At 38.1% G+C, this 23759-nt stretch overlaps 1 protein-coding gene across 2 annotated transcripts in view; it reads right to left on the minus strand.

Annotated features, from left to right (window-relative positions):
* The window catches only part of KIF14 (kinesin family member 14), a 71620-nt gene extending 48310 nt beyond the window's left edge, over window positions 1–23310 (minus strand). For both annotated transcript variants that reach the window (XR_012669679.1, XM_048860000.2), the window contains exons 1-11: window positions 23241–23310; window positions 18297–19583; window positions 17336–17590; window positions 14316–14403; window positions 7936–8034; window positions 6670–6722; window positions 6186–6216; window positions 5479–5586; window positions 4211–4327; window positions 3640–3758; window positions 1734–1906 (exon numbers count right to left, since the gene is read on the minus strand). Coding sequence is in view for 1 of the 2 variants with exons in the window: in XM_048860000.2 (XP_048715957.1) it covers window positions 1734–1906; window positions 3640–3758; window positions 4211–4327; window positions 5479–5586; window positions 6186–6216; window positions 6670–6722; window positions 7936–8034; window positions 14316–14403; window positions 17336–17590; window positions 18297–19453 (2200 nt within the window). In the remaining variant the exon portion in view is untranslated. The remainder of the gene's footprint in view (window positions 1–1733; window positions 1907–3639; window positions 3759–4210; window positions 4328–5478; window positions 5587–6185; window positions 6217–6669; window positions 6723–7935; window positions 8035–14315; window positions 14404–17335; window positions 17591–18296; window positions 19584–23240) is intronic.
* Between the last annotated feature and the right edge of the window lie 449 nt (window positions 23311–23759).

The raw sequence follows: 23759 nt of genomic DNA on the forward strand, positions 1-23759 counted from the left end.
GTGCTTTTATATATGGCAAACCGATTGTTTTTGGTTAAAGTCTACAGGTCACTTTTATATCATGCTATTCTCTGAAACACACAGGTCACACCAAGGAAGCATTAGCTAAATTAACTGATCAACTAGAGTGCTGACAATAGCTTATTGCACTATACATCTGATTTCATTTGATTACACAGCACAGACAGATTCCAGTTAAGTACTGCCAGATTTTCAATCTTTCAATCTGCATACAATGTTTTTCAGGAAGCTGCTAATTTAAAACACAACAACTGGTTTGCTCTCTCATATTACATGATGGTTCTTTTGTTTGCCATTCCATCTAAGCACTTTTTCATTTATATTATTTCCTCTGTGCAACACCTGCTGAATTATCACCTACTTTTGTTTTTATTTTTAAATATAAACAAAATAAACAAGTACTCTAATTTAATAAGTAAAACAAATGCTACTTTGTGAATCAATCACATTATATCTCTACATAAAACCACATCAGCATGAATACCACACACCACTGGAGGTGGTAGAAACCCAATCCCCTCAGTAAACCTAACAAGAAGGAGACAGAGTAGCAATATGAGGGTAATGCCAGTTTTTACACCCCAGTTACTACAACACTACTCCTAGTACTCATGTCTAGTACGACTGCAAGTTAATCTGCACTTGCCTATTGGCTGCAATACTAATGTTCCCCACAGGTAATACAATGATTATATATGCAGCTCTAAATTATTTCATAATTCAGACTGACTGAAGATCATAATAGTAAATCTCTCTGACTCCACTTTTCTGCAAGAAAAGACTTTCCTCTTTCATTTTCAGTTAGCACTATACGACTAAATGCCAGAGAAGCTATTTCTCTTCAAAAGGGAAACTTCAGGTTGAATGAACACTTACAGTCTACAAAATACAACAATGTCCTAAATAAAAGAGTACAATAGTATGTGTCTAAGCAGGTTGCTACTGACCCCACTCAGCTGGAACAATAAAACTATTTTGTGTGGAGAATTAAGGTCCAGAATTTTATCTCCTTGTTCACACAGCATAGCAATTTAGTAGTACCATTGATTTCAATGACTACTAGTGCAGTACGGTGCTCTTTATCATGTGTGAGTATATCACAATCTGACTATGTAAAAGCAACATTATAGCTAAGATTTTTAAGTGTACTGACCTTAGGAAATCCATCTTTAATTTGACCACCTTTCACTCATGTACTATAGTGTGTATCGCTGTAGGAATCGTACTGAATTTCCTGACTCTTATTTAAAATCACAACCATAATGTTGAATTACATGTAAAAAAACTAAGGTTAATTTCCTTGTTTCATAAACAAAAATAAACGGAAGGAAAACTTAGGTTTGCTTGAATGCACAACTGAAATGAACACATTTAACTGGATGCTGTGATATCTATACGATTGTGTACATTCAAATATATATACGGTACCTAATTACTGTAAACAGGGTATAGGTTCAAGCTCAAAAACAAAACAACCTATAAAAAACACTGATATGTAAGTTTTTGAAACTGTATCAAAGAAAAGAGTATCTCCAGTTTAAAAGTATGAGTAGGCCTGTAAATTGTTTAAAGCCAGTTATTTAGAAAACTCTTAATGTTAAAATGAATAAACCTCAAATATGCTGTCAATCATTACAAGAGGGCATTAATATCAACATCTATCATAAACAATTAAGTTAAAAATGCTTGCAAATAAAAAAATCCCACCTTACCTCTAATTAATTTAGCATTCACATCTTCATTTACTTTGGCAGTGTTGATTATCAAACGAGCTTGTTTAGCATATCTAAGAGTGCTAAGGGTTTCCTCTACATTGCTGGCAGCAGGGCTTACTGTGGCAATCATGGTCGTTTTTGAATTTCCACCAAGACTTTCCTTTAATAACCTTCATTGACAAGAAAATGAAACAATTATTTCCACCATAAAAACCAAATTAACTTCTCAGAGTTCATAAGGGATTAAATACAAAAAAATCCTGTGTGATTTACTATTTATTTCAAGATGATTTTCAACCAGATATCCAAATCCAGAACATGAGCCTGTTCCTGCTTATAGATACACAACAAGTTTTTCTTATACTTAGAGAAAATTCAATCAACTACTTATACACCTAAATAACTTCACCCTATTATACTTTAAGACTCTTACAAACCATAGACACTCTTACATACAAGCATTTCTTTGCTTTCCATTTATGCCCTCCTTTTTTTGGAAAGCATCGATCGCAAATGCCTAAATATAGCAGAAAAAACATGCCTGCCTTTGTTTATATTTTCACTGGTGTACCAACACTATGGAAGATTTTAGATGAATATGTTTTAAGAGTTATGGGAATAGGTCATAAATCAATTTTTGGTGCAATCAACATGATGCTTTCATTTTTTAGTGACAAAACTGCATTAAAATGGATTTAAATAGTCTATAATTCAGATGACATTCCCCAGCAAGTTCTAATAGCATTAACTTTCTATCTCATGATGATCTCATACCAAATTACACAATCCTTGTTGCCTTCTCATCTAAATTTGCCAACAAATTCTAGTTCTTAGAGTAATTTGCAAGACAGTACACCTAGCTACAGAGTGGACAATGAGAGGGGAATGCGGAAGGAGAAATAGTTTTTACTTTGCCCAAGTTCTTTTCCATTCCTGAATTAAAAAAAGCTTCTCTCCCTGTGCCTTTTTACATTTTTCCCACTCCACATTTAGTATTTATGACAGTTGCCAGAATGAAGAAATGGAAACTAAAGTCCTTTATTTACAGAAAGCCCTATTCTGACTAAAATAAACTCAGGTGTCAGGCATGCATAAGCCCCCAGGCCACTTGCCCCTACCAGCTGATCTATAGGAGACAGATGAATGGTATTATAAGAACTACTCAGCTGACCAGCAATTCATAGTTTTAGGGTTTGTCCTTAATCTTAAAAAAATTAGCCGATTCCCAGGTGCATGACACTGTGGAATAGTTCAGTGCCAGTGATGAGGGCTGAGAGAGAGCTGTGTCAAGGAGAGAGGACGGATTCTGGCTGCTGGGAGGCAGAGATGGGATCAAGACCACAGAGTCCCACCCATGCCTCCTCTCATGCACTCTGTGCCTAATGTGACATGTCCACCCGTCACTAGTTCGATCAGGCCAGCAACCTGCTGAAAAATCTGTCTTTAGGAGAGAAAGAACCATCATGGAGCCAAAAAGGCAAGGCCAGCAAATAACAGAATATAGGCAGGGAATAGGAGATTGTTTCCTCTCTTGTGGAATTTTAGTATTCAACAGATGCTAAAAATGTGAAAGCAGTCTCTTCAGAGTCAGAAGAAAAAGGGAACAGCAGAGAGATGAGGGCACTGTTAAGAGAAGAAAAGGCATCAGAAACACATTTCTTCATATACAGTACAGAACCACCGAGGAAGAATATACCAGTCCTCAATCGCACTCACAATTAGCAGAACATGAAAATAAAAATATTTTTCAAGTTTACATTACTTCATCCAATAGTTATTTCATACAATTTATAGAAGTGAGAGTCTACGGATGCATGAATCTACAGTCTGATAAAAGTCTCATTTTTTTGTTTTCCACAGAACCAAGATTACTTTATAGTAGCTCTTCATGAAATATACATACCACGTAAGGACAGATTCCCGATAAGGAATGAAAGCTCTCTTTCTGTTCTGCGATTGCTCAGAAAGCGCAGAAATAACTTTCCCCAGAGTCAGCAGTGATTTATTAATACTCACGCCCTCCTATATAAAAGCAGAAATAAAAATAAATGCACAGCCTCATTCTGAACATAAAATATTACAACTTAGATTTTTTTTTTAATGGGCAAATTGCTAGCAGGCTAGCAGCATTCCCCCGTGAACTGAACTGAACCTGTGATTGAGACTCAGATTGATAATAATTTACATACATATACATTTTAAACAGTGAAACTGCTAAGCAACTAAAGCAAGAAGTTAAATTTAACTATGAATAGTACAGAATATTCAGCAGACACTACAGACATTTTTTTCCAGTCTTGTGAAAAGACCAGAGCAGCAATGCAAAAGACACCGTTACATCAAGATTCATTCAACATTGAGACCAATAGGTCTTCTCTTACAAGTGTAGACCTAAAGCATTTTCATTTCATGGCCTCACAACACTGTACTCTTTGGGACAAACCATATGTCACAAAACTGTAAATGCAGTTTACCTTCAGCCTCTCTTCACTGATCTGAGTTGGAGAGCAGCGTTCACTGCCTGCTAGATCTATTAGATTTATACGACTGGTAATCCTATGATCATGCTCTTCTCCTTCCACAAATTCCGTCTAGAGAAAAAAAGAGATTACTGTACTTAGTCTGCAAAATTAAATGTTTTTCTATGACTCATCACCAAAATAAAAACCCCGTGAAGAGTCAAATCTATCACGCTATTCACTTTTAAACAATATGTTAAATATTTTCTCATTTTATTTTTTTAATGAGAGTGTCATTTAAGATATAGTATAACTTGCAACAAGAAAAGGAGTAAGGCGAGGATAGTAAATAGTATCAGAGACAAACACCTGAGGATTTCCAGTAGCACACCTGCACAAGGAAAATTCGTAAAAAGTGAAAGGCAGCCTAGAAGTACATTTTGGTACCTCAGCTCGGGAGCGTATCAGGACTACTACTCACTTGGGCTTCAATCCAGCACCCATCGAAATCACTAGAAGTTGTCTTTGACTTCCACTGGTGCAAGACTAAACCACTGGTGAATGAAAAGGACACTGACCTACATGCCCTGATGGGGAAGACAGAGCAAAGCATGGTGATGGCAGCAACTGAGGAAAACCAGGGAAAAAAAAAATCTGTGGGAGGAAAAAATTGGAGGCCCATAGACTTGGGAAGAGCTCTACTTCGCCTTCTTCTCCACCCTCGCCTCTTTGTGGAGGGTCTCTGTCTCCTATATACAAACTGAAAGGGTGGAAGAGCAGACTCATGTCTGCTAGGGATAGGTGCCACTGACCTGAGTGCACAGGTGTGTTTCAGTAGCTTCTTGTTTAACAGTCCCTGGAACACTTTGCATTATCCTATCTCTGACCCAGGTCAGGTATGTTGGAGACATCACTGGGACATAAACATTCAAAACTGTGTATTATAGAATTTTCTCCCCTTGCTATAACTGAACCATGAACATATTTCTATAGTGCAATAAGTATATATAGTGCAGAAACATTAGAAAAGCAGTGTCCTGAAAAGTTTACAGTATGACTCAGACATGTTTACAATGTGCATTTTAAAAAAAATAGTACTGTGAGTATATAAAATAAACCAGATCTGGCTACTTAGAAAGCAGGACTACTACTTCTTTATTCAGCCCAGTATATTTAACACAACCCTCCTCTACTTCATTCTTTTCTAGGCAGCACACAATAATTGAATTTTCTACCACTACATTATTGCAATGATTAAAAAGAAAAAAAAAGGTACTCTATACCTTTGTTTGTGTCATCACGAGGGAGAAGACAGAATGAGATCTAGAGCTCTTGTCATTCATGCCTGTGGCAGCAGTTGCTCTCTGTTTATTTCCTAGCTCGAGCCAACTCTGATAATAGAGATAAGAGACAGGATATTAAGCGAAAGGATTCTGTGAACAGCTAACAAAAGTTTAAAGAGCTCTGCAAAAATGAACAAATATACTGTATCTACATGCTGGTATTAGCAGTAGCGTGGGCCACTAAAAGGAAAATTTTGGTAGCCCACAAAATACTTTGGGGATGTAAATTATGTAGGATGCTAACATTAATCAATGTTTTGAGCATTATTGATACTTTTTTCCTCCTCTGAACACAGGGGTCAAAATGGGGCAAACTTTTTGAGACCTTGGTGTTACCACAAGGAAAAATGGAACCACTACTACTTTTGTCTAAACTTAAATGAGAAATTAAAATGAGAAGTTTAGGCCCCGATCCTGCAAGTAATTTCACCTGGGCACAAGGGTCTGCCCACACGTAATCAGCTGCAAGATCAGATAAGATGTCATAGGCTAACAGACTAGGCTTTGTAAGCTCATGTTTATCATCACTGAAAACAAGCATTCAGGAGTGAAGAAAGGAGCAATCATGAGGCAAGAGAAAGATTTTTACTTACAGCTATTAGAAGACTGATTTTTATTACTTAAAAACTTCATCATAATCATCTTACCTGGATATCAGAATAAGAACTGACCATGTTCCTATAAAACAAATAAATAGTTCTAGTTCAAACCAGTTCATTTTGTTTCTACAAAAGTCATTAATGGTTTAATTTTTGAAAAAATTTACTGAGTTATAGACAAATACATACACTAAAGCTGAACTTCATCGAGGCACCATACAACCCTAAGTGTCTACCCCAGCGAGATTGGGCAGGATCTTAGGCCTTGATTCGGCAAAGATTTACATGTGCTTAACTTTACTCACTGAGCAGTTTCCATGGCCTCCATGAGATTATTTACAGTTCATAGAGTTAAGCATGTGTGCAAGTCTTTGCAAAATAAAGGGTCCTGCCCAATCCTGCTAGGGTTGACCTTTACATCTGCAGAGCCTTTATTAAGTCAATGGTACTGCACAAGGGCATAAGAACAATAACTAGCATATTGCCATATGAGGCCAATGTATTTACTAGAATTACAATAGTTAAGGCTTACGCTGTCAAGTCTTCCACATATGGCCCCAATACTGGATGTTCTCTAACACGGAGCTGTTGAGAATAATTGTAAAAGAAAAAGCGATTCAAATATATGAATTTGTCATAACCATTATGCAACCATCTCTTAAAAGTAAAAAAAAACTAATGAAAATATAAGTGAAAAATGATTTTTCTACATGGCATGGCTCTGCTACTCCAAAGCAGGGGGGCAGGGGAAGGTATACATGAGAAACCCCAAAATGTAAATGTAGAAGAGGACCAAAAAAAGAGAAAACCCCCCAAAATCCTAGAATTGGAGTTAGGGAAATGATAGATAGAAAAATCAATGTATCAAATCACAATTTTGGGGAAGGGATTAACTGTCTGTTTCTTTCAGATGCTATCAGCTTCAACTAATTTGGTATGAAGTAGGGTTGCCAATTCTGATTGGACGTACTCCTGGAAGTTTCATCACATGACAATCTTTAATTAATGATTAATCTTTGTCCTAGAGTCTCCAGGTATTAATCCTAGAGGGATGGCAACCCTCCCTACAAAGAAGGCATTCAGAGAGCAATCTTCAAAAAAGTAAATTCCTCCACTTGGAGGAAGACTGATGGGCAAAATTAAATTAAAGCCCTATCTGCAGATTCCAGCTTTCTCACAATGTTACTTTAATTAGAAATAACCCTGGCTCTGTTTTTAACTTCTTCTATGCAGGGGCATCATCAATATCAGTAGCAGAAAGGTGGACAGATTAGTAAAAGCATTTGGGTGAACAAAGACTCCCAAAATCAGTGTATGTTTCTTCATTTTATCGCTGAAAACTTTTTGGTCATGCAGTAGTGGAGAAAAATAAAATTTAGTCTGCAAAATATTACTCAGTTAATATTTAACAACCTTAAATCTAAAAACTACCTTATAATTTGACAATATTTTATTGAAACTGGCATAACAATGTATTTTTAAAATTCGTACCAGTATAAATTCTAGACACTGAGTACATAGCTAAAGATGCTTCATAGCCGTCCAATGTGTGTACCATCTTCTCTGTAACTCTTATTTAGTAGGAGCATTTATAACAAAGGTAAAATATTAGGAGATGTGCTCATTTTTTTCTTCTTGCTTATCACACAACAATATTGCTACATAATCTACCTATACAACAACTTCCAAGCTTGCCTGACAGGAAGCTTACCATATCCTTCCAGTTAGAAGACAGGTGCCACTACATCTTGTATATTGACAGATATATTAAGTGTCTATATTATGAGTAGTAACTTACAGGTTGTTTCTTCTGTCCATTTTCAGCTTTAAAGATGAGCAAATCATGAATTTTCTCATTGTAGACTTCAAAATAGCTCATTTCAAAATGGTACAAAATCTAATTTTAAAAAAAAATAAATATGAGTCAGATATTCTGCCAGACTTCTTTTGTCATTTCTAGCCAACACATTTAATGGAAGCTGCAGGTATTCTACACCACCGGTGCAAGCTTTCATTTTGAAGTCCTCTTTCAACAGCAGCAAGATCCTAGACAAGAAATCTTAAGTATACAAACTTATTACAATTCTATCCACTGCTTTCCACAGCTGTGAAATTTCTGAGATTTTAAAAAAAATAATAAAAAAAATGACATGTCAACATTGTGCTTCTAATACATTAAAAAAAAGTTTTATTCACTCCTGCAGGAGTCCCATATTCTTTTATGGACTAAGCTTCCACAGTATGATAAATACAATACAAGAAATAAAGATTCTGACTGGTGGAGCTGGCACACTTAGGTGATTTTTTACCTTGCCTCAGAAAAGGGACATGCATTGTCATAACTGGTATCCACAATTATCTTAATTTATTGAATGAGGATTTTTCCATGACAGTACTCACCCCTTCCCCGGCTCCTATAGTATTTATAAAATTGAAATGTATTGTTTAAGGAGCAAAGAAGACTGAAGTAAAACAATGACAATACAGAGAAAAATAGAACTTAGATGATTTATGGCAACAGAATCACTTATTCACAGCACATAAGCATAGACAGTCACTTATATCCACTCTATTGGCATTCATTAGAAACTATAATTTGATACTCTTTATTGCTAAATTCAGCCGTATACTACTTAGATTCCTCAATGCTTAACAAAACTTTTATAACTTCTGTGCCTCACAGTAAAGCAAAATGATTTATAAGCTTCGTAGCTGTGAATACCAATATATTTATGTATGCTGATGTGCTGAATACTTTGGCAATAGATAAAGAAATTTAAGCAAGTTAAAACAAAGAAACCTTCCTGTATAAACTTCACTCAAAATTACCCTCACTATTTTATAATCAGCAAAACTTAGTCACCAAACACTTGTATGCAGCCTTTTCTGTCCTATAAGAAAGCAATTACATGTTCTTGATCTCTAATTTATCTTTACATATGTGGACAATAACATCAAATAAGATGTGAAATAAGCCAGATGTCCCTCTGTTTTACATTTAATATCTCCTTCAATAAACTTTCAAAAATCAGATTTATAAATTGAAGAAAAAGATTCAAAACATTCTTTCTAGGGAGCATCCATACCATTCTTACCAAGGACAGTATCTTGTATTTGTAGCAAGGTAAGATCTAGTTGTCTCAGTCCTCTCTCAGGCTCTCTGGTCTAGGTAAAAAAGAAGTACAATACCAAAAACCAGCGCTCTCTACCAAATTATTAGGAATTCAATCTTAGCAAAGCCTGAATCCCAGTAACCATAAAAACAAGAAAAGCACATCTCTGGAGGAACTTTTTGTGATAAGAATCACTCAACAAAACCCCAAACCATCCTTCTCTCTAGAAAGCATAGGTATACACGGTGTATACATACCAAGTTGCCATCACAACCACATACAGATTAGCCATTGTCTGAATGCATCTTAACCTGCTCAACAACCCTGGTGACCCTTCTGCTAGACTTCCTTACAAAGATTCCAAAGCAAAATTATAGAAGCTGTAGTACGTGTTTCCAACTAATTGCAGATGCTTCAGTTTGGCTCATTTCTTGCTTGTTGATCTCTCCATCTGATAAATGTTCCTCTCCACATGAGCACCATAATTTTTCTCCTTGAAATGGTTTTTGGCTCACCAAACAATTCAGCTTTAGCATCATTTCCAACATGCTAACTTGGAATAATGGGACTGTCCTGCTCTTCCACAAACTCCAGCATATGCAACTGCTTTCTTCAGCCGGCATGACCTACATTACTCTAGAAAAACAACGAAGAATCTGGTGGCACCTTAAAGACTAAGATTTATTTGGGCATAAGCTTTCATGGGTAAAAAACCCACTTCTTCAGATGCATGGAGTGAAAATTACAGATGCAGGCATTATTACACATGAAGAGAAGGGAGTTACCTTACAAATGTATAATAATGCCTGCATCTGTAATTTTCAATCCATGCGTCTGAAGAAGTGGGTTTTTTACCCACAAAAGCTTATGCCCAAATAAATCTGTTAGTCTTTAAGGTGCCATCGGACTCCTTGTTGTTTTTGCGGATGCAGACTAACATGGCCACCCCGATACATTACTCTAGGTAGCACTAATGCAACAGATGTAACAATGTTGCCTTCTAGGTTTATAACATAGGCTCTGTCATAAATATAAAGGGAAGGGTAAACCCCTTTGAAATTCCTCCTGGCCAGGGGAAAGCTCCTCTCACCTGTAAAGGGTTAAGAAGCTAAAGGTAACCTCGCTGGCACCTGACCAAAATGACCAATGAGGAGACAAGATACTTTCAAAAGCTGGGAGGAGGGAGAGGAACAAAGGGTCTGTGTCTGTCTGTAGTCGTCTTGGCCAGGGACAGAACAGGAATGGAGGCTTAGAACTTTTAGTAAGTAATCTAGCTAGGTATGTGTTAGATTATGATTTCTTTAAATGGCTGAGAAAAGAATTGTGCTGAATAGAATAACTATTTCTGTCTGTGTATCTTTTTTGTAACTTAAGGTTTTGCCTAGAGGGGTTCTCTATGTTTTTGAATCTAATTACCCTGTAAGATATCTACCATCCTGATTTTACAGGGGGGATTTCTTTATTTCTATTTACTGCTATTTTTTATTAAAAGTCTTCTTGTAAAAAACTGAATGCTTTTTCATTGTTCTCAGATCCAAGGGTTTGGGTCTGTGGTCACCTATGCAAATTGGTGAGGCTTTTTATCCAACATTTCCCAGGAGAGGGGGGGGTGCAAGTGTTGGGAGGATTGTTCATTGTTCTTAAGATCCAAGGGTCTGGGTCTGTAGTCACCTAGGCAAATTGGTGAGGCTTTTTACCAAACCTTGTCCAGGAAGTGGGGTGCAAGGTTTTGGGAAGTATTTTGGGGGGAAAGACGCGTCCAAACAGCTCTTCCCCAGTAACCAGTATTAGTTTGGTGGTGGTAGCGGCCATTCCAAGGATAACGGGTGTAATATTTTGTACCTTGGGGAAGTTTTGAACTAAGCTGGTAAAGATAAGCTTAGGAGGTTTTTCATGCAGGTCCCCACATCTGTACCCTAGAGTTCAGAGTGGGGGAGGAACCTTGACAGGCTCCAATATGGAATATTGAAAAAACTTCCCGCTAAATTATAATTGATCCTTTCCTGAAAGAAGCAAACAAGGTATCATAGAGGAACAAAAACAAAACAACAAACAGCCATTTGTTGTCCTGAGAAATCGAAAAGGTTATTATACTGAAGGATATCACCCATATAAACTGTATGATAAAACACATTTGAGGTGCTGAACTTCAAACAACTGAAAGGCTGTCTCCATTTGACCATGCAAGTTACTGTACCAAACATATATGATGTACCTGAGTATTGAGAGAAACTTTGGGACAAAGCTTGCATTTTATCTTTGTCCTCCAAGTTTCTATCTGCGCTCTGGGACTCTACTTTTTGCCACTTTTTCTTTGGATAATGAATCCATGTTTGAGGGCCTAGAGACTTTATGGAATGCTCTTCCAACTGTGGATTCAGTAGATCAACTAAAAGTAAGTGCTTGCCTAAACACAAAAGTTATACAAGCATGCTTTAGTCTTTCCCATCTTAAAAAAAAAAAACCACCACCTTTAATCCTACTTGTCTTTCCAACTACCAGTCCTTTCATCTGTAAATTCATTGAACACACTGTCTACAATCACTGCCTGGAGTTCCTCTTCTCCAATTCCATCTTATACCACCTTCAATACAGCTTCTGCCCTCAAAACTCCGCTGACCTTGCTCTCGCCAAAGTCTCCAGTTACCTCTTCTTAGCCAAATCTCAGAACCAGTACACCATCCTCATTCTCCTTGACCTGTCAGCCGACTTTGAAATAGTCAACCAGGCTCTTCTTGCAGTCTTGTCCTGCCTTGGCTTCTATGAAACTTTACTCTCCCTGTTATTCTCCTACCTCTCTATTTGCGCCTTCTGTGTGTTCTTTAAAGTATGCCCCTCATCCCCCCTTCCGTGTTCCCACGGGGCTCTGTCCTTGGTCCCCTTTGCTCCCTCTACATCTTATCTTTGTATAATCTCATCTGTAAATACAAGTTCTATCAGCATCTTTGTGCTGATGACCCTCAGGTCTCTCAACCACAGGCCTGTCTCCTTCTGTCCAAACTAAAATCTTAGCCTGTCTCTGATATCTCCTCATGGATATCCAGCTGTCAGATCAAGTTCAACATGGCTAAAAGAGCTCTTAATCTCCCACCACACATGATTTTCTTTTGCAATCACTGTAGACACCACCAGCCTGCCTGTCCTATCGATCAGGCCCATGCTCCAGGCGTCATCTTCGACTTGGACCTCTCTCAGGTCTTCACAACCAGGCTGTGTCTCAATCTTGCCAATTCTTTCTGCATAACATCTAAGGTATAGCTTCTCATCCATCCACAAAGCTAAAACATTCATCCAGGCTGTCAACTTGCATCTCAATTAGTACAACATCCTTTTCTCTGGATATGACAAATGCAATCTTGCCGCACTGATATCCATTTAGAATTCTGCTGCAAAGATCACTTTCCTAGTTCAGCACTTTGAAGCTGTCACCTCTCTTTTTACATCCTTTCACTGTCTTCCCTTCTCCTCCATCACATCAGACATAAGCTACTTGTTTTCACTTTGAAGGCACTTCACAGCCAACCCACCCTCATCCACAAAGCTATCTAATTATCCTCCTTGAAATACCTCCTTTAAATGTTCTTTTGTCTTGATACCTACAAAAATCTTGACAAGAGTTAAGATGCTGGTGTACCAACACCACTGCCTATCATTCGGCGAGTATTGTCTCACTGTTTCCTTGTACTCCTCTGCTAGTATGTCTTTATCCATCGGATGTCTTATATTTAGGTTGCAAGCTCTCTGTCTTTATGTTTTGCATTTGCACAGGCCCTAGCACAATGGTCGATAACTAGGGCCCTTAGGCACTATGATAATACAAATAGCTAAAATGGTACAACCCCATTAGTGGGCATGCAATTTTATCAGTATAAAGGTGCTTATAATGGTACAGCTATTCCCATATGGGAAGGGGAATAAGCTATACTCCAGTATGAGACACCTTTACACTGATTAAAAAAAAAACTAGGACTACTTCTGACACCTTAGAGGGCAAGCCAAATAAATTTGTTAGTCTCTAAGGTGCCAGAAGTACTCCTAGTTTTTTTTGCTGTTACAGACTAACATGGCTATCACTCTGAAACCTTTACACTGATAACTACAGCCACTCTAGGGGTTGAGTCAGTATAACTATTTTTGTAAAAGAGTCACATACACCGATACAAAAAGTGTGCGTAGATCAGGCCTAAAAGATTGTTCTTAAGTAATCACGGAGCTTTATGTGAATTAAAAGATGACTTCACAATAACTTTAATATAAACAGAGACAGTTCATCTAATTGTTCAAACTTTGGTTCTTTTTCATGGTTTCCTTTTTTCATATTATGCTCACCTGTGTTTATCCCAAAAGTAATAATATTAATGAAGAAGGGCTTACATTCATTAAGTTAGGAAAGGATTGCATATTTGTCTTTTCAATGGCACATACCATAGCAAGAAAACTGAGGTCTTGACATTAAATAAGCTATGCTCTGAGTAAACAAGAAGGCCGCTATACAGTGTGGACTTGTCCAATAGTAAGACATTGCCAAGACTAGGGAGAGGGAAACCCAGAATAACCTCTGCCATTTACACTGCGGATCTCCTAAATCTCTCAAAATTTCAGAATCAGAAAAGTTGAGAGGAGGAATGTTTGTTTTTAAATAGAGTAAAAATAGTTACCATTAGGCTATATCGTTAACAGTTATTACTGAGTTTCATTTTTATACATCAACACCAGATCTGCTAGGATTTTTATTTACCCCTTTTTCTGTAATTTTTTATCTTTTACATACAAAAAGTATATATAAAAAAAATACCTAGCCTTTTGGTACGGTACCAATAGTATGTATAAATTTCTTTTTGCATTATTCCTGATATGGGACTATAGCACAATTATAATTGTCTAGAGAACGTTACTTGTCAGTTTTAGCAAAAACAAAATTTAAAGCAGCAGCAGAGTACAGAAACTAGGAGGAAGTAAAATAGCACTAAAGAGTAGAATGATAGGAATAAATATCAAAATCCTTGATAACAATATACTCTAATACAATACATCCACAATAGAAATAAGCTTTCTGACACAATACCTGTTGTGTGTCCATTTGTGCTATTTGAGTAAAAAGATCTTCACAAAATCTTGGAATTATTCCTAGTTCTTCACCAAATCCCATCATCCTGTAATTACAAAAGAATGTATACACACACACAAGTAGTTTTTTAAAAGATGATGTTTACATTTATCTGCCTGATGTAAATATTAATTATGTTGTAGTTAAGACCATATTACAGTTCAAATCCCAGATGCATTTCTAAATTATACAAATACTTAATTATAGAAACAAATCAAAGACTTTTTTTTTCTCCTGAAAAAAAGTTATCGATACCTGACCTGGTGTATACAAACCAATTTATCCTCAGATTCCAAATTGAAGTTTATGGGCCTCCCTTTAAAGTCCTGTCTACCAGTCCAACTTCTTGAACTCATTACTACTAATTTTATGAAAAAGTCATACTTAACACATTTCAAAGTATACCAACATTTATAAAAATCAATGCATAGAGGCCAATTCACTTGAAAATCACAAGTTTGTTCAAAAATAAATCTGGCATAGTTGTTCCGATACTAATCACCTCATTATCTCCAGTTCATACCCTTCTTGATTTGAGTTTTGCATCTTTAGTTCAATTTAATTTCAGTTTCAATTTGAAAAAAACAGCCATTAACTCAGCTAGTAAATGTTTACATTCATAGCTGCAGTAGTAAAAAGAAATCTGTTCTGAAACTACAATCCCAGCACAGTACTAGTTTATGTCAAACATTAAAACGCTGTAAAATGTGACCTTGTTTAACATGAAAATTAGTACTGTCCTCTTCATTCTCCTCCCCTACATAGCTACTGAAAAACTTGTTTAAAAAAAAAAATCACATAGAATAGTTATTGTTCAAGTAGGAAGTACAGCATCTTGTGTACTTCTACTGAAGAGCTATGCAATAGAGGAATCATAAATTAATCGAAGTCCCGCACAAGTGTTGTGCCAACATCTGAGAACTGTGAAGCCTAGTACAGAGAGGTACAAATCAATGTTTGCCAGAGAGAAAAATGACAGTTGGGAGAGAACAAGTCATTTTTAAGCTTTTAAGAAGGATGCTAGAAATATGACAATTTTATACTATAGAAAGTACTGAATGTGTCTGTTTTAGTCCACCTTTACTAAATACTGCAAGTCAAAATTGGGTTTTCAAAAGAATGACAAAAATTAAAAAAAAACAACACACTTCTGTCTAAATATTTTCAGTTACAACTTCTGCAAACAACAGCTCAAGACAATTATAACAGGAAAAGTTTAGCGGAAAAATAATCCCACCCCCCCCATTTGTTTACTTTGTGCATTTGGCAGTATTTCGCATGTAGTCATTTTTACTCTTCCCTTGTAGCCCATTTCTCTTGATTGATGCGTGGGTGTTTGGAGAAGATTTGGGTGTTAAAGACAGTAAAAATACTTTACAAAAAAAGAAAAAGTTAGGCAAACTTGAGGCTTGTCTACACTACAAATGCTTGGCTGATCTAGCTATACTGGCACAGCTATCTCAGCAGAACCTCTACTGTAGCTGCAGCATGTGCCAACAGTTGTAGTTTTTTTGCATCTACACTGAGTTGCATCTACGTCGGGGGTTTTGCCGGTCTAAAAGTATTGAAAAACAAAAAACAGCCCCTAGCCAATATAACTATGTTGCCAAAACTTTGCATAGACTAAGACTGCACTAAAAGTTAAGCTGACCTAACCCCCATTATAGACAGCGCTAGGTCAACAGAAGAATTCTTCTGTTCACCAAGCTATCATCTCTCTGGGAGGTCGATTAACTGAAGTGACAGGAGAACCTCTCCCGTCGCTGTAGCAAGTGTCTACACTGAAGTACTATTGTGGCGCTGTTGCAGCATTTCTAGTGAAGACAGCCTAACATTTGACTGTAAAACCACAAAAATGGGCTGAGGAAGTCAGTGGGAGATACATATGTGAAACTTTTTAAAAAAAAATTTACTAGATTTCCAGTTGAAAAGGTCTCTTTAAAATAAAATTCCCATTGACTTCCTTTAGATTAAATATTGGGGGGTGAGGGAGTGTGTGTTTTTTAAAAAGATGATCAGGATCACCTTACAACATTCCTTCCTTTCATTCCTGAGAAACTATAGACGTAACTATTTCTGCTTATAGGGCTTCTTTAGTAAGCAGCACGCTCGCTATGATGTCCATTCCACAAAAAATTGTTAAACTACAACAAACAAAAAGGGTGGGATTTTCAGAAGCACTCAGCCTTAACCTTAACCTAAAAGTTCCCATTAACTTCACTGGGAGCCAAGTTAAGCCAGTGCTGACCTCTTCTGATAATCCCACATTACTTTACTATGTAAAGAAGAATCTTTTGGGGTTTGAGGCATTTCTGGACTAAAGCCTCTGTGGGTTTGATAAAGCTGCCTGCCAAGTGCTATTAATATCCTCTAGGCACATTGATACATGTTTGATTTTATTACACATACAACACTGGAATTCAAATTGAAGATCCTTAGAAGACATACATTTAAGAACATACGAATGGCCCTACTGGGTCAGACCAAAGGTCCATCTAGCCCAGTATCCTGTCTTCCGATAGTGGCCAGTGCCAGGTGCCCCAGAGGGAATGAACACAACAGGTAATCATCAAGTGATCCATCCCCTGTCGCTCATTCACAGCTTCTGGCAAACGTTTGTTACTGCTTTTAAGATAACATTTTTTTCAGTATGGTTTTCTCAATATTGCCCAGCCAAACAATATTAATTCTGCTTTAGCTGAAGCCAGTGCCCCAGATTTGAATTCATTAGATCAAACAATGGAAGTAACATAGCCCTTGAAATAATAGCATAATAACATATTCAATTAATAGTATTTGTCCAGCTCTGATTATCTTAATTTCTATTATAAGTGTTAAATAGCAGATTTTCAAAAGCTTAACAACTCAATCATTTACAAGCCTATTTAAATTAGGCCTCTTTTAGCAAACCCAGGTGATTTATAAATTCGGCTCCAACAGAAACATTTCCAAATGATAACACTTGCAATGAAACTTACGTATATGATTTTCCAGAACCAGTCTGTCCATAAGCAAAAAGACAGGTGTTGTATCCCTCAAAGGCTCTTTCTAGGAGCGGTACTGCCAATGCCTTATATATCGTCTTCTGGCTGGCAAAGTTAGGATGACAGTGGTCAAAAGACCAGAATGAAAAGTCATAAATGAAGTCGTACACTTGTTTTGTTTCTGGATGTCGCACGACTGTCTCCTGGCCACTCATTGAGACCACTTGGGATGCTTTTTCTTTTCTCTCTCTGAATAAGACACAAAAACAAACTTTACAGATAAATGTAACATTAAAAACAAAGTATGTTATGGTGGTCAACTCAATCTATTTTGTGATCAATTATTTTCTAAAGAGCCAAGGTGTTTTACCTTTATGTAGAACATTATCATCTAATAAAGAACTGTTTAATTTTGCAGAAAAAAAATAAACAAGTCTTTTACATGGAGCAGTGACCTATAACATTTTCTACCAGTGGTTGCCCATCCTAGCCTGAACCACATTAATGTGCTTTTTAAATTTTTTTTCTTTATTTAGAAAGAAATCAGATCTTTTCACATACATTATGTGTCAAGCGAATGAACATCTTTAATAGAAGGACCATACTGCCTACCTGATATGTATAAAAAGGTTGTTTATGATACCACACATTTAATTCAGCTCAGTGTATAAAATAGACCTACGCTAAAATGAAAGATTGACTTTAAAATAAAGCTGAAGATTTTTAATATGGTTAAATAAAATACTTGCTACATCCTTTCTAACTATGCACTGTAACTGTTTGCCTAGTAGATCAACTGAAATGATTCAGGAAACTTTAGCAGTTAAACATAACTAACAAATTAAAAATTATATTACATTGCTTCTACCAAGATAATAACGATTCTTTTGAACATATACTGTAGAAACTATTTTAAACTGTCCAAATCAATCTCTGAAAACAGTTGATTACTAACCTGTCACTGAAGGGCCTAACTCGCACAGCCACAGTCACTTTACTGTTTTCTACTTTGAGATGATTTTCGTCTGTGCAAGTGTTCTGAGCTACAGTTTTTATTTTAAGTGCAGCAGGTTGCATAAATATTTGACTCTCTTCTGCCCTGGCACTTCTACTTATGGACAAAGAGTTGGATGCATTGGTGTTCTTCTTCTGTGTAACTTGAAGACAAGGAGTCCTGTTCTTAAGAGTAGACGAAGCTGGACTTTTGGCATCCTGAAGAGTGCCACGCATTGGTGTAGCCTTTATTCCTTCTGTTATACCACCGTTCCTAGGTGTTCTTTGTCTTTCCAAACTGCCATATTTAGCAACTGAATTTCCTATCCTTTCCTTTCCAGTCAGTTCATTAAAATTATCTTTTTCATTCAGCTTTACACCTGGGGTCCTGTTAACAAGTTTTGTTGCTATTAAATGTGCTGATCTAGGAACATCATTTTGAATTTTGGCATCAGCAATAGTTGTCCTATATTTCAAACATTTACTATTCTCATTTCCACTTGAACCATTAAGACTAGCAAGGGAATCTTTATTTTTCAGATCAGAGCATCTCTTTCCATTCATCTGACCTTCAACTAACTGAGTACTAGATTTAATGTAATGGGTGTTGTTAGTACTAATGCCTGGTGGAAATACATTTTTGTTGTTTGTCTGTGCAACAACAAAATCACTATTTTCTATCCCAGGTTCACTGTTCTTATTGGTTTTATGTTTCTCTATTGATCCAGTCCGCATACGTCGCTGCAGGGTAAGTCTTCCATCTGTTTGGGTATTTTCAACGTCTTGTGCTGTGTTCTTCTCCAACTGTTTATCAATAGAAGTGGATATTTTGCTTGCTCCAGTTCTTCTCTGGAGAGTTAACCTACCTTCAGGTTTAAATGTAACTGAAGTATCACCTGCATTTTTACAGGCAGAAATCACATAGGTCCTATTTATTTCTTTGGTCTTAGTCAGAGAGAGAGAGAGAGAATTATCTTTTTCATTTTCTGGTCCCTGTGATTTAAGCTGCTGTCCAAACCTGTTGCTTTTAGGAAAGGTATTTTGTGGAAGATTGTTTTGGAAAGAAGAAACACCAAGCACATCCGTGTGGTTTCTAGTAGGAACTGTGTATATGGGCATTTTGGCTTCAAGCACGTTTTAATTTTAGGATTTAAAATATACACCCAAGCATTTCCTGAGAGATTAACTTGATTTTTAATTTTATCTTCTCTACAATCAAGTGAGCCACCATCCAGCTTTTACATGGAATCTGTAAAAGTAAAGCAAACATTTATTTTTATCCTGAAGAATGCAAGTTATTTTTACTACAATGTATTCAAGTCCTTTGTTGGGTAATATATATTCAGTCTAATGTTTAAAGTAAATGATATCCCCCCTGCTACCTCACACACAAAACACACATTTGATTAAAATGCTACTGGCCACAACATTGAGAATCATTGCAATAGGGTGAGGTGCAAACTTTTATACTGGTGACCCCTTTCACATAGCAAGCCTCTGAGTGCAACCCCCCCTTATGAATTAAAACCACTTTTTTATATATTTAACACCATTATAAATGCTCAAGGCAAAGCAGGGTTTGGGGTGGAGGCTGACAGCTCGCGACCCCCTCATAATAACCTTATGACCTCCTGAGGGGTCCCAACCCCCAGTTTGAGAACTCCTGCCCTATTGGATGCAGGTTTGGCTAGAGTGAGTCACACATTTGTGACAAATTGTGATTTTTGCAATTCACGTCTAAGAGAATGTCTACACTGCAATCGGAGGTATAATTTGAAGCTCACATAGGCATACCTGTATCAGCTTTAATTTAGCTGAGTGGTTCTCAACCAGGGGTACGTGTACACTTGGGGGTACGCAGAGGTCTTCCAGGGTGTACATCAACATATCTAGATATTTGCCTAGTTTTACAACAGATGACATAAAAACCACTAGCGAAGTCAGTACAAACTAAACTTTCATACGACTTGTTTCTACTGCTCTATATACTATACACTGAAATGTAAGTAAAATATTTATAGTCCAATTGATTTTTTTATAATTATATGGTAAAAAGGAGAAAGTAAGCAATTTTTCAGTAATCATGTGCTGTGACACTTAGCATTTTTATGTCTGATTTTGTAAGCAAGGAGGTTTTAAGTGAGGTGTAACAAATCAGATGCCTGAAAGTGGTACAGTTATCTGGAAAGGTTGAGAGCTACTCATCTAGCTAGTTTGCTAAAAATAGCAGGGAAGATGCAGTGATGCAGGCTTCAGCACAGGCTAGGAACACAAGTAGGTACCCAGGGTTCTGGGCAGGTTTAGACAGCCCATTCTGAAGCCAATAGCACCACTTCTTCACAGCTGCTCTTAGCCGTGTTAGCTAGATTAAAGCTATTGTGGGTACGACTACATGAGCTACAATCACACCTCTTAGAGTACTGTAGATGTATCCTAAAAATTAAACACAGATCCTAAACAAGGTCCAGATGGTACAAAATGCAGTAGTCCAACTTAGTAACACTGGTCACCATGGGCATGTCACCCTATTGCTCTACTCTTTACACCAGTTCCCAGTTGAAGAAAATCCAATTTAAGGGCTCTTCTCCTGATCGTCAAAGTCCTCCATGGAATGACCTCTAGCAACCTAAGAAACTGCCTCTCCCGCTATCATGATGTTTTCCCACATCTAAATTCCACTGGCACTATCAATCAAAAGGAGGAAGCCTGTGAATGTAGGAAGCAGATCTTTTACAGGAACTGTACCTAGACTGAAAGAAAAGGAGTACTTGTGGCAATTCACAACCAGAAAAAATAAGAATGACTAGTAACTATACTATGTTCAGAATCAAATGCAGATCTATATAGCTTATTTCCCCCTCCCTATGTCCCACACACATACACAACAGAGAAGGGGAAAAAAACGCCTTCAATTAATCAAGCTATGTCTCCTAGGATGGCAAAGGGAGACAATTTTTGTTTTTTCTATTTTTTAAAAGACTTAGGAGGCACTCAAGCACTATAGTGTTGGGGTCCATGATGTAAGTTACCACACAGATTTGACAGATCAGACACACTCAGATGTGTGTCACTCCTGATTATGCAACATTTTAGGTGTGATCTGATTATATAGTGCCTTCTATCATCCAGATGTATCACCTGGAATTTCAGAGAGGCACAACCACCTTAGGTGTCCAACTGCTATTAAAAGTCAATATGAGCTGGATGCCTAACTCCCTTAGGTCCCTTTGAAAATTGCAGATATTTTACATAGCAACACAGGCCAAAGAGTATTTTATCAACATGTATTTTGTATTCTATCTAAATATATTGCTAATATATCTTTGAGGTGGATGGGCTGTATACAGAGAGTGAGGAAGGTTGACATGATAGCAGGGTTGGTTAAGACTAAAAGTTTAAAATCCATCCCTTTTTAACTATGGTTTTTGTTTTTGAATTTGATAGTGAGAAAAACCTTAATTTTCTTCCTATAGTTAATTGCTCTCTCCAGTTCTGCACTTTTCATTACAGGACAAAGTTTACATAGCTCAAATGCTGCAAAGAGAGTAAAATGCCAAAACAAAACCTATTAGCCAGCCATCAGCTTGATGTGAGAAACTACTTCTATAGTATTTGGAGTTTGCACAACAAAGAGATTTGAGAGTGTCCCCTTTGAGCAATGATTTATGTTATATGCTTTTGGATCATTTACTACTATGGTCTCTAAATTATCCTTATTTCATTTTGATTTGGCTTTAAAAATGCTTAAGATTGAAGATACATGATCTTTCTTGTTCCAATATAATTTGTAACTACTTAAGGAATATTACTTCTGCAGCAAGATTAATCTCTCAGTTTATTGCTGCTTTCATTTTATGAATTTTTGACAAAATAAGTAATAAAGAAAATATACATTTGTAACTGAGCTATTTGTTTAGATATAAAATTCAAGTGTTCAAAATTAGGTTAAAGCTTAAACAGATCAATGAGCTATTACTATATTCACCAAATCTATTCTCTTCAGAAAAAGCCTGTCAGATAAGGTTACAATTTTTGTATAGTCACAAACTTTCACTTTTATGCCCCAAATTCAACTGCATCCCCAGCCCTGCACAAATGCAGTGGTGCAAGCCTATGAACTATCGCCAGTACTAGTACTCATTTTGTAAAGATACGTTTGGCCATAACAAGTCAAGACTACCATATTTCCCCAAATGTAATTTTAACAAAATAAAGATCCCAATACTGGCAACAGATGCAATACTCTGTTGGCTGAGAGTGCTTGGTTTGGGAAGGCCAGGCAACCATTCCTTTCTCCCTTCACAGCTGTCTCAATGGAGTCAACAGCCTCTCGCACACGGAACAGCAACTTTCATGCATTCCTGTTTTTCCGGAGAAGGTAACCCATTAGCCAACCGCATTGCGAGGCACGGCGAGATCTGAGGTGGGTCCGTTTGGGGCCCTCTTTTAGAGGTCAGAGCTCCCTGGAAGGGCAGGCCCTAAGGCAGCAGCTCAGGGCTGACTCCAGCCACTTGTAGACGCTGCGGCTGCCGGTGGCTAACGGGGTAGTCTGTGCACTAAGCGCGGGCTCCCTGGGCTCGGCAAAACAGGGCCCCACTAGGGCCTCAAGGCAGTTGCCCTGCACCTGGCCGAGTGCGTCAGGGGGCCGTTAGTAAGGCCCCGAGGCATTCAAAGCAGGCACGAATGACCGTACTTCCCCTAATCAACAGGGGGAAGAGTCTATTCCACTAGCCCACTCGTAGCCCCCGCACCACTAGGGAAGGGCCCCGGCTTAGGGAGGGAGAGCGGACAGCTCCCGGGGTACCAAACCCCATCTCCGGGGGCTCATGCGCGGGGGGAATGAGAGGAGGGCTCCTCCACTGGGAGACTAGCCCACCCCCGGCCTCCGCCCAGCTACCTCACTTACCTGCCCCCAGGCAAGCGCACCAGCGGCCGCCGCCCTCCGGCGCCCTGTTCGAATGCGCCGCGCCGCCCGCGATTGGCTACAGCCCTGGGCGCGTCATACGCAGCACGGCCGGGGCGGGCCCTAGCAGTTGTCTGGGGAACGGTCTTCCCTGCTGCGGCCTGGGCGCTCATGCTCTGGGGAGCGGGGAGATCGCTGCCGGCCCCAGTGAGGGGGGCTCCGCAGCGCGCCAAAGTCTGCCCCCAGGGAACCCCCTGCCCGAATGTCCTGCTCTTCCCAAGGGCTTTGTGATAGAATGACCTTGCGCGCTGAAGCAATTGGCCTTCCGTGGGAAAGCAGGTGAAACCCTCCTTCGCACCGTGCAAGGTTTAGGAGCAGGAGAGGCAGGGAACCCTCAAGCAACCGCTAAGAATTTCCTTTGAATATTTGTTCTCACTTTTCTTTTTAACGAGCCGTTTGGAAGCTGGGAGAAAGCTCCCCACGTGACAGTGTCCCTGCCAGTCTTGAAAAGGAGGACTTGTG

This window comes from Caretta caretta, chromosome 8 (genome assembly GCF_965140235.1).
Source record: "Caretta caretta isolate rCarCar2 chromosome 8, rCarCar1.hap1, whole genome shotgun sequence".
Classification (NCBI taxonomy): Eukaryota; Metazoa; Chordata; order Testudines; family Cheloniidae; genus Caretta; species Caretta caretta.